This window comes from Trachinotus anak, unplaced genomic scaffold (assembly GCF_046630095.1).
Source record: "Trachinotus anak isolate AG129_WGS33_773 ecotype Australia unplaced genomic scaffold, CSIRO_AGI_Tana_v1 ptg000013l, whole genome shotgun sequence".
Lineage (NCBI taxonomy): Eukaryota > Metazoa > Chordata > Actinopteri > Carangiformes > Carangidae > Trachinotus > Trachinotus anak.
Window position 1 is genome coordinate 29076489 of NW_027273864.1, and position 14001 is coordinate 29090489.

The 14001-nt window shown below is 41.0% G+C and overlaps 1 protein-coding gene across 7 annotated transcripts in view; it reads left to right on the top strand.

Moving 5' to 3' along the window:
* LOC139630231 (dedicator of cytokinesis protein 3-like) overlaps positions 1-14001 on the top strand; it is a 197117-nt gene that overhangs the window by 78326 nt on the left and 104790 nt on the right. For all 7 annotated transcript variants that reach the window (XM_071493462.1, XM_071493465.1, XM_071493467.1 and 4 more), the window contains one exon: positions 5925-5965. In XM_071493462.1, coding sequence (XP_071349563.1) covers positions 5925-5965 — 41 coding nt within the window. The remainder of the gene's footprint in view (positions 1-5924; positions 5966-14001) is intronic.

Genomic DNA, 14001 nt, shown 5'->3' on the forward strand with positions numbered 1-14001 from the left:
CTATTTGGACTCAAATCCAATCAGCATCTACTTTGCCCCAGTCATAAAATGCAACCCCTATGCCAAGGGACACGGGCGATTATCTGAGCCCACAGTTTTCCTCTCAGTACACAGTGATTATGTGGGCAAACCAGGGCTAGCTTTTGTCCAAGACCCCTGTGGCAATTTCAAGATTCCCCCAGCTCCTGTTATTATCTGAACATGCAAATTCATTTTAGAAAATAGCCTCCAACAGTGAAAGAACATTTATGAGAGAATGTTTGTTCATGTAATTGTTAGATATTTATATTAAACATGTTTTCTAAAATATCCTATTACAAAAACCCAGTCACGCTGACTAATGTCAGATGTCATCAATGATCATTTTGTCCCTAGATTTTACTGCACTCACAATTCTGGATGAACTGTGTGTGTGTGTGTGTGTGTGTGTGTGTGTGTGTGTGTGTGTGTGTGTGTGTGTGTGTGTGTGTGTGTGTGTGTGTGTGTGTGTGAGAGAGAGAGAGAGGATGTGTCATCCTTGCCAGTCCAGCTGCTGCAGAAACACTGCAGAGCTTTTATCCAGAAACTACACTCAGTGTTCAAGCTGCAACGAGGATCTTTCTTAAAATTGCCCGTCCCTGCCTTCTTGCACAACAGCTCGCACTAATGCAAACTTATCCTCCCCAGACAGAGACTTAATGACTACAATGTCAGTGATATGGAGATGTCAGCCAGGCTGCAGGACTGCAATCCCCACTTTCCATTCTTATAATATAGATTACAGGCATAGCATTTGAAAAAACCATTAGAGTTCAATTAAGGGCATAGCAGCGTTTTAAAGTAGGAGATTCTGACTCTTAGCAGTATCAGCTTTACTGAAGTACCTGCAGTCACAGTAAGAACAGCCTTTTTTTTTTTTTGAGAGGCTTCCTGCTGTGACAAATCTTCCCTGACAAGCTGCTGTTATAGTGGATGTCCGGGAGAGAGATGGCTGCTGGTAAATTTTAAACAAGACGAGGTCAAAACTGAGAGTAAGCTGGACTATGGATGTCACGATGTGTCACGATACCAGAATTTCTGTAGTTGGTACTGATACCATAGAAATTCCACTACTCTTGATACCAAATTCAGCACCTCAGCAAAAACCAGATATGGAGGCTGCTGCACCTCCATATAGTCAGTGCACAGCAGTAGTTTAAATGGTGACAGACCCAGACTCTGTAACCACTATTACAGAGTGAACTTAATTTGTCACCTTATTGTCCACCTGGCTGTGTATTTGAATGCGTATTTGTTACTCTCCTGTATCTCTGATATTAATATTTGTTTTTGTTATTTGTGTTATTTTCTGTCTCACTTGTAAATTAAATCTCATGGTTAAGTATAAATAAAATAAAAAGGTCAGAGTCACTGTGACTTCACAAAACTCACAAATTCATACGCAAACTATGATGCAATTTAACACAAATGACTAACAGGATAAAATGATGGTGTGATGACATTTTATATCCAAAAGGTCAAAGATCAACTTCACTGTGACATCATAATGTTCTGCAAAAACGCTTCTGGCCATTATTCAACATTATACAACCACGAGGTGGTAATTCTAGTTATTAATGTTTGCACAGTATATTAATTTGACCCTGATCAATCAATACCTGAGCACTGGTGTTGCTGTGTAAACTGAGGAAACTCTGTTCCCAGTGAGCAGCCTGGTGCCTCAGCTGCAGCTCACACCTCTATTGAATCACTGTCATAACTGTAATTGCAATGAAAATGCCCTCATGGGTGCTATTACTGCATCAACAACAATTGCTTCTTTCATAAACTAGCTGGAGGTGTGTTCTACAGGGAGATGAAGCATCATTTAAGACTCATATTGAACTGATTTGATAGCCAGATGGAAACCTGCATTTATTGTATAATGCTGTATTCATAATGGGCTCAGTCTGAACCTGCATTAACTCGACCAAAGTGGCTCCTCGAGTTCTGCCTTCCACTTAGAAATGATTTACATTGATTATTACTGTGAATTATTTTGAAATGGATGGAAAATGATTATTCTAATAACTGCTTGGTGAGCTGATCGGATACAGGAGAGAACGGCTGTGTGACAGTGGACAAATTAGGCTCACACATGCACCTGCGTTCACATGGAGGCAGCGCACACAAACACCTGCTCTGTCATCTCTGCTTTCACGAATATATAATCACCATATACACACTCCCACAGACAAATTAATGTTTTATCCCCATCTTTCAGTCGTCCCCTTTTGTGTTTTTCCAGTAAACACACTCAGCTACAGAAACACACACACACACACACACACACACACACACACACACACACACACACACCCACACCCGTCCTCACTTCAACCCATGCAAATAGACTCAGACACTGCTGGTCCAGCACCAGTCTGATTATCATATAGATGAGAGGCTGGGGAGTAAACACAGCCATCGTAATGAGGGTGATAAATGAATCTGGATTGGTTATTAATTAACCAGCCAATTAAACATCCATCTCCATATTCATATCAGATTACAGAGAAGTGCTGAGGAAATGGATCTCATGATCTTGCAAGAAGATGAAAATAAATATGAAGCGTCCTGGCTTATTCAGCATTGGGCCCAATCTCAATGCCCCCCCTAAAGCCTAAGCCCTGAACCCTCACAGACTTAACCTGAAGTCACCTGGTAACAGTACAGCACTTTGTGACATATCACGTTCCCTCGAAGATACCAAAACATCTTCAAAACAACTTCCTGTTTGTAAACAAAGTGGTGATGTTGGATCAGATCTGATGAAAGCAGATTTGGGATTTATCATCATGGCATCATAGGACAGAGAACTTCACCCTGTTCTAACTCTGAATCACCAGTGAATCTGTTTTTATATTTACAGCTAAACGTCCTTTTTTTGTGTCACGTTAACATTTGGGTTCATTACTATCATTCTTGTTTATTAACTGTTTTTTTACACTTCGGGGCATCCCCTGGTAACCATGGTAAACCTGTGGTTTAATGTCGCAACACTGTGAATTCCCTCAGACAATGTCTGTTAGAGCGCACTCCTGCCCTTGATGGTTTTACCATAGATTGTAAATAAAGATGGACGTAGCCTCTGTGGCGTCACTCACAGGTTTCTGAAAAGCATTGATATCTTGGCAGTGCCTGACTCCGCCTAACTCTCAGCTCATCCAGAAGTGGTCAAAGAGGTGGGGCCTGTGTGGAGCAGAGATGTCAGTACATGCTGTTTTGTGGTCAAGCATATACTCACCCACCTGTCACTCAAAGTAGCCGCACCCTCAATTCTCCATAACTTTAGTCCTTAATAAAATGTAAACAGGTGAGTTATATAAAATTCAGCCGTAAAGTTGTCATGAAGGAGGAAATTAGCTCCAGAGACCAGAACAGTTTCTGTACCAGGCTGTAAACATGTTTATTTCTGCTGTAAAGTTGGACATTTTAACATGGGAGTCTATGGGACTGACTCACTGTCAGAGCCAGACTCTAGTGGTCATTAGAGGAACTGCAGCTTTTACACGAGGACTTGGACAGGAAAGTGTCTTGAAGTGAGTCTGTAAGGCTGGACATTGGGATGTTTTACAGTCTCTATCTCTCACTCTATTTTGCAATTTCTCAACTTTTCCTTTTCAGAAACGTCAAAAAAAAAAAAAGTCAAAAAACGTCACAGTGATTCAGATAATGTCACAGTTTTGTCAGCTCTGATAAAAGTATAATAAACCGTCTCTCTAGCAGTGAACACTGTGGTAGTCTAACAGGGTCAGAGTAATAATAAGCATCATTTTGATATGAAAGTCACTTTCACTTCACTCTGTCCCTGACAGGAAGCGGTCAGCCGAGCATCACAGTTCCACGAGCCAGAGACACAATCATTTTTATTTCCACTTGAATGGAGACGAATGACATCCACACAGTCTGAGAGCGCGTCGGGTGCTTCCCTGTACATATTTAGTCCCTGGATACAAGTCGTATACAGCTGTCAAGGTTTTTACTTCAAGTTGAGTCAACTTTCGTGACAGCTTTGGACTCCACAGAGGCATCTGATGAATGTGCTTTCATGTGGAAAGAACCGCTGTGCTCTCTGAGAGTTACACACCAACACACACACACACACACACACACACACACACACACACACACACACACACCTGATTCCAGCCTTAAACCAGAGGAGTTTTAAACTGTGAGGCCCCCAGGAGGAAAGTTGCAGGAGGGGCAAAGAGGGAGAGACATGAGAGGGACGGGTGCTCGCGGGCGTCCCACTTATCAACACGGTCACCAGTCAGAAATTTGCATCAACAATCTAACAGATCTGAAACAGACTAAACCATCCTTTTCATCAGTTTCCCTGTGACTTACACTTTCTGAGGACACCACTGTCCCTGGTTCTGTCAGGAATAAGTGTCTCTAAATCTGCTTTGAAAGCACAAAGAAAGATTCTCCTTCAACTGCAGAACTTGGCTGAGAGTCACCACGTTTGTTAAGTGTCCTTCAGTATCAGTGATCCTGTGACGGGTGTCTCAGGCTAAAAAGACAGGGCTCAAGTTGCAGTCCACAGCTGCTGGAGAGGCAAAGCTGTCTCGATTTTTTGACGAGGAATCCAGGGATCAGCCTGAGACTAAACTTAATTCTAACTTTAACACAAAAACTGAATTTTAATCCTTCAATTTCAGTCCTTTTGAAGATAAACATGGTGAACATGGTCAAAGGCGGGAAAAGTCTCTAAATTGACTAATAAATACCGAATTAGGTTGTTTTTAATATCAATCAATCAGAAGTTGAGGCTGCCTGACTTTCTCATTGGTCCTCATCAGATATTCTTCACTGGAGACAGAGACAGATATGAGCCAGTTAAATAATACTGATAGTATACAAATATTTTTGTTTACAGTTATTGCCCTAATGTTGTCCTTACTCTCAAGTTCTCTTATTGGTTCTCCCAAAGATAGAGCTACAACACGCACACACACACACACACACACACACACACACACACACACACACACACACACACACACTCACACCCATCAGTGAACCTCAGTCAGGGATCTAGCCTAACTTCTACTGACTAAATGTCCATGGCTAGTTAATATTGATAATAAATATTGATTGCCTTATCGCTGGTTGTTACCAAACACATCCTCAGATGAAATGATGATGATTCATAACTGAGATTTACATGAAGTGAATAGAAAGTGTAGTGTAGCACATACGCCTGGCCGATGTCCAAAAATATCTCGATAGAGTTCAGCCCAAATATCCCAACATACAATATTATCACAAAGATGAGGGGGTGGTTATAATGTAATTATATTATTGTATTTTAAGTTTCAGGTGTAAACGATGCTGCTACAAAACAAGACTCAATGAGCAAAGCAGTGAAATCAGGGCTGGACAGCAGGGCAGACGGAAAAAAAAAATTCTCAATATCATGAGAAATATTGACAATATTATCAAATATTGACCCAATCCTACTATATTTTGAAATAAACCTGTGAGCTTTTTGTTGTGAGATTATTGTTCTGAAAAGGCTAAATTAACCCCGACAGTCCAGGATTTATGACACCAGTTATATTATTCTGTGTGATAGATCCGGACCAGTGTTTTTGTAAGTTTTAGTCCCAAATCATGATTCACTGTTTTACTCTTGTATTGCTGAACAAGTATGGTGGAATTTCATGATCTGCATTATTTTCCTCGTCGTGAAGCAGCCGCTGGGCTCCTCTCAGTGATGTGGTGCTTTTAAGATGGAGTTTTTTTTTCTGTCAACAAAGATATCCTTGTTGGAAAATGCTCAAGCTGAAGTCTCCTCGCATATTCAGTCAAACCGCTGACTCATATCCACTTTTAACTCTTCTGTGAGTCTGTGTGTTTGCTCGCCCGTCTTCGTCACTGATGTTTGTGTTTTCTTTCAGGGTGGTACAGAGGATTTTCGACAAGGAAGCCGAATGTCAAGGTAAGAGAGACTGACGGCTTCTGCTCCTCTCCTCTCAGACTGTTTCACTAATGACACTTTCTTCCTCTCACACTTCCTTCTCTTTCTCTCCACGTCTTCAATTCTCTTTTGTCTTGTCTGTTGTGGTGAAATGGTTTATTTATACAGCCAGCATCTCTGACTGCATGTCTAATGTGAAGGAGACGTTTCCTCTGTATCCTCACGCTTCCTGCCTTCCTCATTTCTGCTTTTCTCTCCATCTGTTTGTCTTTGCACTTCACTCAGTGGGAGACAGATGATAGAATCACATAAAGTCAACAAGTTAAGATTCCTGCTTGAATTTTGTAAGAACAAAGCGTAAAATTAATTGTAACTCAACTATCAAGTTATATGACTGTTTGTGTTGTGATTGGTTTTAAAGAGCAAATCATGAAGGAAATGAAAGTCCAAGCACTGATTAAAATGTGATATTTGATAACATTCCTGTTGTGGCCATTTTGAAGTTTGGATGCAGTCTGGGTGGGAAACGCTGCCCAGAATATATACAGCAGGGTCTGCAAATAAGTTTGGCCTCGAGCAGGTTTTGTAGAAAATCAGCTAGAACACGATCAAATACTAATTTAAGAAGTTTCTTAATAAAATTGCAACTGGAATTTGCTTTGTTACTGTTCACATGTGTCACATATTATACGTTTGACTGATTTACTGAACTGAACTTGTTTCTTTCCTATCGCACGTTGTTTGTCCGCTATTTCATACCTCTGTTAAGCAAGCAACAGAACCGTTGGAACTTCCTGTCACAACTTTTCAGAATAAAAGCTCGCAATAGCTCAAAATGATTTGAGTTGCTGCAAAAAAAAAAACACACACACTTTCTCACACTTTTATTTTGTAGCCTGCAGGCCACCAGTTGTCAACCACTGAGGCCCTGAAAGGGAGAGTCTCTGTTATGATAATTGGTAACATGAAGTTTCTCTCTGGTCCTGCAGTTTATTTTGTCTTTTACAGCCACATGTTTCTGACATGGTTGAAAGATGAGAAGAGTAACAACGTTTTCCTGTTATCTGTATTTTAATGTCGGTTCCACTGCTTAACGAAAAACTACAATTGCTAAAAAACTATGTCCCCCACACTGTTGTATTGTTGTTTAGGGTGATGCTGGGCTCCAGACTGATGACAGGAAATGAGGGCAGAGAGAGACGGGGAATGACATGCAACAAAAGTCTCTGGTGTCACATGAACATGGGGACGTTGCACTTTGGCACCTTGACTCCCAGGTCCCCCCGGCGCCCCCACAACTGTTACCACTATAGTAACTGATGACTGACTAGGTCTTTAGAGCCCTCTGACTGTAAACGTGTATTTGCTCATGGTAGCGTCGATAGCAGACGACCTGTGGCTTCTGATTCACAGCAGAAAGTAACATGGTCTGTTGTCTGATGGAACCCGGCGCAAGGTTAGATTCTTCAGTGCAAAACAGCCTTAAGCTGCTGGCATGTTTTTTAGATGCTCTGTGCATCGCAGTAACTATGACAACAATGTGATGTGACGATCACTGCAAACTGCAAACCAGAAACTCTGGTTTGTTAGAAACGTGCCCTGCAGCTCCAGGTGATGATATCCCTCTGCTGCTGGATGAAACCCTCTCACCTGGAAACAATTCTGTCAAGATCGAAGGAGAGAAAAATAATTTCTAAAACCCCAACAAGCATCTTTGAAACCGAACACGAGGTCTTTAAAGAGTTTTTATATAATTGCTGTCAAACACCCTCAGTACAGATCTCTGTTTGTTTTTAATGATGAAAACACAAACACTCATGATTCTGATCAAAGTTACAAAGTTTAGCAGCATTTACTCTAAATTTTTCCCTTTCATTTTATTCGAATTTTATTCTACTATTTATCTTTAAGTGTCTTGTTCTCACTCTTGTTTATACTCTTTTCCTTCTTCCTGTGTTACTGTTTTGCACCAAACACCAGAACAAATTCCTTGTATGTGAAAACCTACTTGGCAATAAAACTGATTCTGATTCTAAGTGGGACAAACATGAATTCAGGCCGACAGCACGACAAATATGTACAGGACACTTTTACTTTACACAACTATTTCTGTCATGTTTGATGTGTCCAACTGAGTGCAACACTATAGATGCCTTACAGGAGAAACTGTTTGAAAGTGTGTGGCTTCACTGTCATATTATTATAATTATCACAACCTGCCCCTCTCTGTGACGGCCAGATGTTCACCCCGCCCTCCACTGTGGCTGCACAGAACAGCTGTAAACATTTTTACCTCCTGCTCAACAAGTTGAACAAACCACCAGCAGTTCTCTTCACGCATACCCATGTCTTCAGAGAAGTGTTTCTCAAACAAACCACCTAACTCCCCAAACATTCCCAAAACCAGCAGGGCCCACTCCTTCATTAGAACTGTGGCGAGCTTGTGCAGAGCACTGTCACCTGAGGCAGAGATTTAATCATCAACAACCCCTGAGCCTCACACGGCGCAGCGACAGCCGGGGCTGTTTATGTAGCATCAGAATTATCTCACGCATATGAGTCTCAGTCGTGGTGACTACATCACTAGCAAAACTTAACACTTAACTCTCACCTGTTGTGTCCGTCATGTTGGAGGCTTCTTTAGATTTTTGTTTAATTGACCAAGTCTTAAGCCACTGGTCCATGATCCTGTCCATTGTCCATGTTTGATAGTTGATAGGCTGCTGATAACTGGTGAAATTTAGCACAATCCCAGGAGAGGCTAACAGTTAGCTTCATCCACATTTCCTTTCAAATGGCTGATCTTTTTTATAGTTTTTCTGCATTTTTGCCTTTATTCAATAGAACAGTACAGAGTGACAGGAAGGGGGCAGTGAGAGGGAATGATATGCAGGAAAGAGTCGGGTCGGTCAGGAGTCGAACCGGCGTCTCGCCTGCTAAGAGCATCAGCTCATTTGTAAAACATAAACTGTAAACTGGTCACAAAACGGTCGGTTACATTGCTATAAGTCCAACAAAACTGTAAAACATCAAATAATAATGTTTGAAATTAGTTGTTTAATATTGAAAACAACACATATACAGTTCCCAGTTGTCTGCTTTGTGTTCACTCTGACAGTTTGAGAAACACTGAATTTAAAACATGATATATAACAAATACCACCAGGGGTCGCAGACCACACTTTGAGAAGAGCTGCTTTAGGGTAACATGCAGGTATTATTATGTCTAATGTTACTCTTCATAAAAACTAACAACACAATAGTCTGATAAAATCTATAAAATATAATCTGTTCTTCCTGCTGCTTTTCTAAGTTTCATATTCAGAGCTGCAGCTTCAACACTTTCCACCATATTATACTTTCACAGCTCTGTCTGTGTTTGGGATGTTGCACAGATCATCTTACTGGGAAATGAACCTCCAGCCTTTCCAGGTTTATAAATTTTAATGTCGACCGGCTCATTATTATCATGTACAGTCGGACCTACAGTATTTGCCCTATTAAACAAATTGGTTGTTCATCTTATGAAACTTCGTCATAATGAGGGACTGGAAAACGTTTGTGAAGAGTTTATTGAGTTGCATTCATAAGATAACAGACTGACTAACTGAGATTTTAGTTCAGTCTGTTTACTGGAAAAGAATCCAGTCCAGATGTGTTTAGCAGAGGAAGAGAAAAACCCAAAAGTTAAAACTTATCAGACCTCATGTGTGACTTTAAGTCCTGCAGTGGGGAAGTATTTTGTCTGATGGATGCAGTGCATCAGTCTCTTAACAGATTTTATTGACGCAGACTCTCTGACCCTGTGCTGGTTATGACTCATGCTAACAGCTTTATATCATCTCTCTTTAAAGCACCATGCCTGCATCATGCGCTAACAAGCTTCTGGGTTTTTAGCCTTTAAAAAAAGAAGCTCTTTTGTGTTTTGTCCTGCTCGGTCTCCTTCTCCTCGTGCACCAGCCTTCTGTTTTATTTTACTTTGCTGCTCTGCGGCTCTATAAGAGGCTTTACTGTCTAGCTTTACTATATCTAGACAGCAGCGTTTCCTTGATCTGTTGTTTGGTTTCCAGCTGGGTGTCCTGTGTTCTAGATAGGAGAGGCTTTAACCAAGAGAGATCAGCTGCTGGGTTTGGTATTTTGTATTTCGTCTTAGGCCGAGAAGGTAAGAGGTGATGCTAAAAAAAATCACAAGCGCCTCTGCTTTCATTGGAGATTGTGTCAAATATATCAGGAATTAAAGGTCCCATATTTTACACTTTTCCAGTGTTGATTTCCATAAGAAGATATATTTGTGGTTTGAAGAACCAAAAATTGTCAAAATATGGTTTTACATCTCCTCTCTCAGACTTCTTTCTGGAGCTCTGGTAACAACGGGTCAGTGAGCCAATCAGAAAAGAGAGTCTGAGCCTCTCTTCTGATTGGCTGACTGTTTTCTGAGTGATTAAATAAAAATATATCAAATTTCAGGTAAAATGTCAGAAACACCAAATCCTCTAAGGTTGGATAGTGGGTCCAGGTGGGCGGAGCTTGGAGCATGGCTGAGAGCAGTGACATCACAAAGTTCCAGAAGTCCTGACGGCTGGTTTTAAGGCTCAGTTTCTGAATACAGGCTGTGTGCATTTCTCTGTGGACTGAGGCTTTGATACTTTCACAGTATTAATGTAGAACCTAGACCTGCTTTATAATCACAAACACATGGACATCTGCCTTTATACAACATGGGACCTTTAACTGTCAGTGTCAACGACCCAGAAACATGTACAACAAACCAAAAACCCTCATGTCTTTTTTTCTCACAGACCATGTGTCATCCATCTTTGATCAATAACTTGTAGATAGTTGTGCAGAAACTCTCTGTTGTCACCTGCTGCCATGTTGAGAGGCGAGCGGTGATGTGTGGTTTCGCTGCATTTCATGAGCATCAGCTGCAGCTTTTCTGTCCTGCTCTCAGTCACAGCTCATCCTACTGTGACGTTCAGCTTCTCAGCTGCAGCTCTGTCAAATCAGACCGGATCCAGGAAAGTGTTGCTCCAGAGTTTGTCGGTAGAATCTTTTGGTACCAAAAACTAAGCCTTGTAAAATATTTGAATATTTGATATTTTTTTATTTTTACACTCTCAAAAGCATTTTATCTGGAAAGTAATTCTTCCCAGGTATTAGCATCTTAATATCAATCCTTTTATCAGGCTATAAAAATGAAATAATATCAATATAATTGTCACCTGTATGTGCTTATTGTGACAATACTTTGTTGTCTCATCTCTGTTGCAGAAGAAATCTTCATAATAATAATAATTTTGCTGGTCAAGCAAAAACTGTGATGCTCATGTAGGTATTTCATATATTATATACAACAACTACAACTCCATGTTTTTTAATGACATGAGATGTATTGCTATCATAAAATAAGAGGATTGTATCCATATGGTCCTCCTGCAATGTGTGGTGCTGCTGCCTGATATATGAGCTGTACTGTGTCTCCATAATAGCTACACAGTTCCTGGAAGCTCCCAGCACCAGATAATGTAGAAATAGGACTATTCCTCATTGTCCTGTAAAGACTCACACGACATGTAATTTTTTGCAGTTTTAGCAGTTGAATTATCTGCAGAGATCTCCTCCTCACAACAACTGCTTAGAAAACACTGAATAAAGCAGTTTCTTGTTAAAGTTCAGGGTTTCTCAGATGCTTTGGAGCTTTGGAGGTTGTTTCTCTGATAACTAAAGATCCAGACGTCTCATAACTAAAATCCCTCGTCAAAAACGACCAAGATCTAACAGAAATAAAAACATCTCAGACTACTACCTATATGAAATGGAAAATCCAACTGTACAATCATTTTCAGATGGTACCAATGTGCATAATGTTTGTGAAAATATTTCTCAGACTCTGTCACAGTGGGATACACAGAATAAAAAGTGGTTGTTATCTAAGACAGGTAGACAGACAGGGTGAAGGTTGACACTGTGAAGAAAAGCTTCCTTGCGAGTGGAAATTAGATCTTGCCGAGAGCTTCCAAGACTGCGCCTCCAGAGAAAACCTCGACATATAGTGGACTAACACAACAGCTTGGCTGTGGGCGGCACACTGCCATTCATTACTGTAGGTTACAGCGAGGGCAATGGGATGCAACAAAGCAGGGATAATAGGAAAGAAGTAGTTGAAGTTCAGGTTTCCTCGTGCAACTCAAACATGAGGGAACTTGAGAGCACTGCAGGAGAGAACTCTGTTTAACAAAGAGAGCTCAGCCGCTCAGCCGCTCTCTTACACTGACGCCCAGACGAACATGACAGACTCAAACAGACATGTCAAGACATTATTTATTAATCTTTGAAGGATCAAAGGCCATAAAGCCCCGTCACCCTCCTCTTCTGGCTCAGAAGTGCAGCAGGATGCAATAAACGTCACTGTGGAAACTCCACAGAGCTGTGCTGTGAGAGCAGCTGCTGCAGTGTTTGATGTGCAACACCTGCAAATATGATCTGTTACGTAGTCATTACTGTGGAGAAACCTGAATCATGTTTTATACAAAATATAAAATGTTGTGACAAATCACAACATTCATAGAACTTTATTTTGAAATGATTCCAGGACCTTTCTGTAGCTGTCTGTGAGTGTGTGTTCAGTACAGTGTGAAGAGAGACCGGTGCAAACGTGTGTGTGTGTGTGTGTGTGAGTCGTGTCAGACAACCATCATTTCATTAGGCCCAGTTGTGTGCTACAGTATATACAGTACTCAATATGCATTCATGTTTTTGTCTTGCCATGTTGTGTGTTTGTTTGTCTAAATGTGTGTGTGTGTGTGCGTGCCGTGTTTCCTCCTTCACCTCTCTTTCCCAGCAGCGAGGCATCAGCCCAATCCTGTTAGTTCCACCCTAATCACCTGGTTTCTCTACAACTGGCTCCACCAGTTGAAACGAATCATTACGTCTCCCTCAGGAAAAGCCTTCCTGCTCCGACTCGTCACTAATGCAGCAGCAGCAGCAGCAGCAGCAGCAGCAGCAGCAGCAGCAGCAGCAGCAGCAGCAGCACTATAGAGAACTACACACATTGTTCATCAGCATTCACATAACCGCCACCATCAGAGCCACAGAGAGGGCAACTCGCAGTCAATCAGAGCAGTGTGCTCCAATCAGCCAGTTCTGTACAGCTGTGAGAGTCGCAGGAATCCACCCAGTGCAACAGCAACAACACTGATTACAGCTTAATAACTGCACAGAGATGAATTAACATCTGACACAGTTTCAACAAAAACTAAATATGAAAGACTTCATAAAGGTCGGATTTATCACACAGCTGCTCTGCGGACTGAATTGGATTATACTGGATTGCATTAGTATCAAATGAAGACAATGGATGGACGGAAACCACAAGACTCCATCCTACAGAAAAAGCTTCTGTGTTTGGGGTTAATTGAAATGCAACTGATGTGTCCAATCTTTTTCCAAAGTGCAACCTCTCTTTCTTGAATTTGTAGCGGATTTGATGTTTCGTTTTTTTGCTTTTCGTCAGAACAAAAGAAAAAAAAAGAAAAAATGTTAAATATTAGATTGTGTTAACTATTGCGAAAAAATTGATTCGCTCAAATTTTTTACACTATTATTTACCCTGGGCTAGTGTAATATCAGCTAGCAGCTAACAGTTAGCCCAGGTGCTAGCTGGTTATCGGCAGGTAAACCGGAGACCTGTTCACAGTTAATTTATCCTGATGTTTAGCACCACCACCACCACCAGGAAACAGTTGAACTTTCTGCTAACTGCTAACAGCTAACTGCTAACTGTTGTTGTCCAACTGTCTGTTGATCTGAAGCTTCAAGTAGCTACATCAACACTTCCAACTGAGAAAAGCTAGGTGCTTCAGAATAAAAGCATTTCATTTCAACAGTACTTTATTAAACTATAATGTGAGCAGTTTATTTAACTTGATTACAACGTTACTTTATTTAACTAGCTAAGTAGACTGACCTCTTCAGTGATATTCCTCATGACAGATTTGTTGTTAAGACAGAGCCAAGTGGTTCATAGCAGTGATGCTGCTGATAAAACCAGAGGCTGA